Source organism: Montipora foliosa, chromosome 11, assembly GCF_036669935.1.
Source record: "Montipora foliosa isolate CH-2021 chromosome 11, ASM3666993v2, whole genome shotgun sequence".
NCBI lineage: Eukaryota > Metazoa > Cnidaria > Anthozoa > Scleractinia > Acroporidae > Montipora > Montipora foliosa.
In genome coordinates, this window is record NC_090879.1 from 5,786,617 (window position 1) to 5,789,116 (window position 2,500).

Sequence of the window (2,500 nt, forward strand, 5' to 3'; positions counted from 1 at the left end):
TAATAATGTTGTTCTAAATCTTGAGCAAAAAGTTAATTACTAATTCTGGAACTAGAGCCTTTAAATTCCCATAGCTGGTATTGTTAGATCATTTTATTTTGTTATTATTTTGTCCTAGTTTACTCTTTGGACTTCATTTTTTATCAGACACCCTTGATATTTTGAATGAAACTACCGGTATTAATTTTATTTGTTTATTCTAGTTCTGTGTTCAAGAGGATGACCATGAGGGCTCTGGTATTGTGGCTCATTTTCCAGCCCATGCTGGACAACCCCTGTCGTGCATGGCCTTTGACCCCAGGTAAACGAAAAACCTTTTTTTTTATTCCACATCGTCCCATCTCATGCTCAAATTCATGAAAGAGCTCATGATCGTATTATTAGTGCTACAATTTAAATTGTATATTTTATGCAGTGGAGTGAAGTTTTAATGAGATAACTATTCTTGGATTTCACATGACGTCACGGCCGCCATGTTGATGTCCCCAAACAATGAAATGGTGGCCCTGTTAGTGTTCCGATCCAATCCTCCGGGAATTGAAAGGTATTACTATGCTAACGTCTTCTGTGGTTTTCGTTGAAAAACATGGCTGTTGATCACGTGAGTGAAACCCAAGAATAGTAAAAAATTTTAACGTTATTTATTTAAATAAATGTGGCAGTCACCTTTGGTGAAATTTTCAGGCGTAAGATCATTTGAAGTCTTGACATTTTCTCTGCAGTTGAAATTTGTGATCTGTACCTCTGACACCTTTTGGTAGTTTGACGCTGTTATACCAACAAAATCTGTGATCATAATCGGTTTTTTTCGTCTGTTTTCTTTCCGCAGTTGAAATATGACATACATTCTTTGGTAGTTTGACGCTATTATAATACAAAATTTGTGGCCATGTTCGAATTTTTTTCATTTTCGTCTATTTCGTCATACTAAAGAAAGGCAATTCTCGCTTTCCACTGTCAGAACATGAACAAACGGCGTCCATATTGATTGTGATGATGTATCAAGCCAAGTTATCTTTATCGTAGATTCTTTGAGATGCAATTGTTTTCCCAAATGATTTGTGTCCTTTTGTTTTGGTTTAAATTATGGCCAGAGATTTTGCGTGTTAAAACCAGTCTTACAAATCTCCCCTCTCAAGACTCACCCGTTATTTTTATTCCAGCGGTTCCTTATTGCTGACTGCTGATACCCTGGGACATAACTTCCACTTGTTTCATGTTCTTCCTCATCCCATTTGTCCGTCACTCAGCGCTATTCATCACCTTTACACGCTTCACAGAGGCGACACAACTGCAACCGTAAGTGTAACATTACTGCAAATGCTTTTGCTTCCTACGTGTCTCCGGCTTTATGTCACACGTCCAGCCAGCGTGACTTGCACCATTAGGTAGTCACAGGAGAAGGGTGGCCAGTAGCAGCCTTTCGGACTTGTCCAAAAGAGATCTGGTAGCAAGTTCGCGATCGCTATCACTTGTTGTGATCCGAGGCCACTCTCATCCAATCAGGAGAAAATTTGACGTGTTCGGACGCGTTTGTCGTGTTTAGCGTCGGCTGCATGTATTTGCGAATCTCTCTTAGACGTTCCAGTACGTTTGTCGATTAAAATGGCCTTCGTTCAATGCTTCGCACTGGTTAGCCGGTTGTTCTTCCAGACAGAGATGGAATTAGTATCTGTTCGTTGCTACCCGGGGTTGAGATTGTCTCTTGTTTTGTTTTAGGTGCATGGTATTGCATTTTCTCTTGACAGTCGGTGGGTTTCGGTATCCACTGTCCGTGGAACAGTGCATGTGTTTCCCATCACTCCTTATGGAGGTATTTAGACGTTACACGATTTCCTGTCTTGTACATTGTAGTCTTGCTTTTGATTCGCTCCTTGAGTTAACAATTAACATGTTTTGTTCCTCACAGGTCCAATAACAGTTCGCACTCATTCTTCTCGTCGTGTGGTGAACCGAAGCAGTCGGTTCCACACAAGCGCCGGCTTAGACGACCTGGATCAGTCGTCCACACCCACAGGCCGGCACAGTCCGTGCAGTGGGACAGGCCAGGCACTGTCATGCTCACCGAATGGAAGCCCGCTCAGCTCAACAAACACGTCATTGGCTAGAGACTCTCTGACCATTACTTGCAATAATAATGGTTTGGTGAATCCTCGGTTACCTCCGCTACCCCATTCTTACCTGATACAGCCGCTTGCGCAAATTAGGACACCTGCTGGTCCAAGGTGTGGTGGGCTCTGCTGCACGGGCTCTACCCAGCATCCCAACAAGTGTAATGGCCGAATTGGACTGGAGTACTCGATGGGCGTGGCTATAAAGTTTGCACCCTCACGAGGATGGCTGGGGGGAAGCCCAAATACGGCCAGAGCAGGTTGGCACGCTATTCCACTTGTCGAACATTGAATGACGTTGCTGGCAAGTAGTTCGTCACCAAAAAAGAGCGAAAACTTTTAAAGAATGGTGTTATTAGCGTGTTACAGTTTTTACAGGGAGCTTTTAA

General features: G+C 42.8%; 1 protein-coding gene across 4 annotated transcripts in view; it reads left to right on the forward strand.

Annotated features, from left to right (window-relative positions):
• The window catches only part of LOC137975421 (BCAS3 microtubule associated cell migration factor-like), a 22,184-nt gene that overhangs the window by 13,997 nt on the left and 5,687 nt on the right, over window positions 1-2,500 (forward strand). For all 4 annotated transcript variants that reach the window (XM_068822541.1, XM_068822540.1, XM_068822538.1 and 1 more), the window contains exons 14-17: window positions 204-301; window positions 1,164-1,299; window positions 1,720-1,813; window positions 1,910-2,371. In XM_068822541.1, the coding sequence (XP_068678642.1) occupies window positions 204-301; window positions 1,164-1,299; window positions 1,720-1,813; window positions 1,910-2,371 (790 nt within the window). The remainder of the gene's footprint in view (window positions 1-203; window positions 302-1,163; window positions 1,300-1,719; window positions 1,814-1,909; window positions 2,372-2,500) is intronic.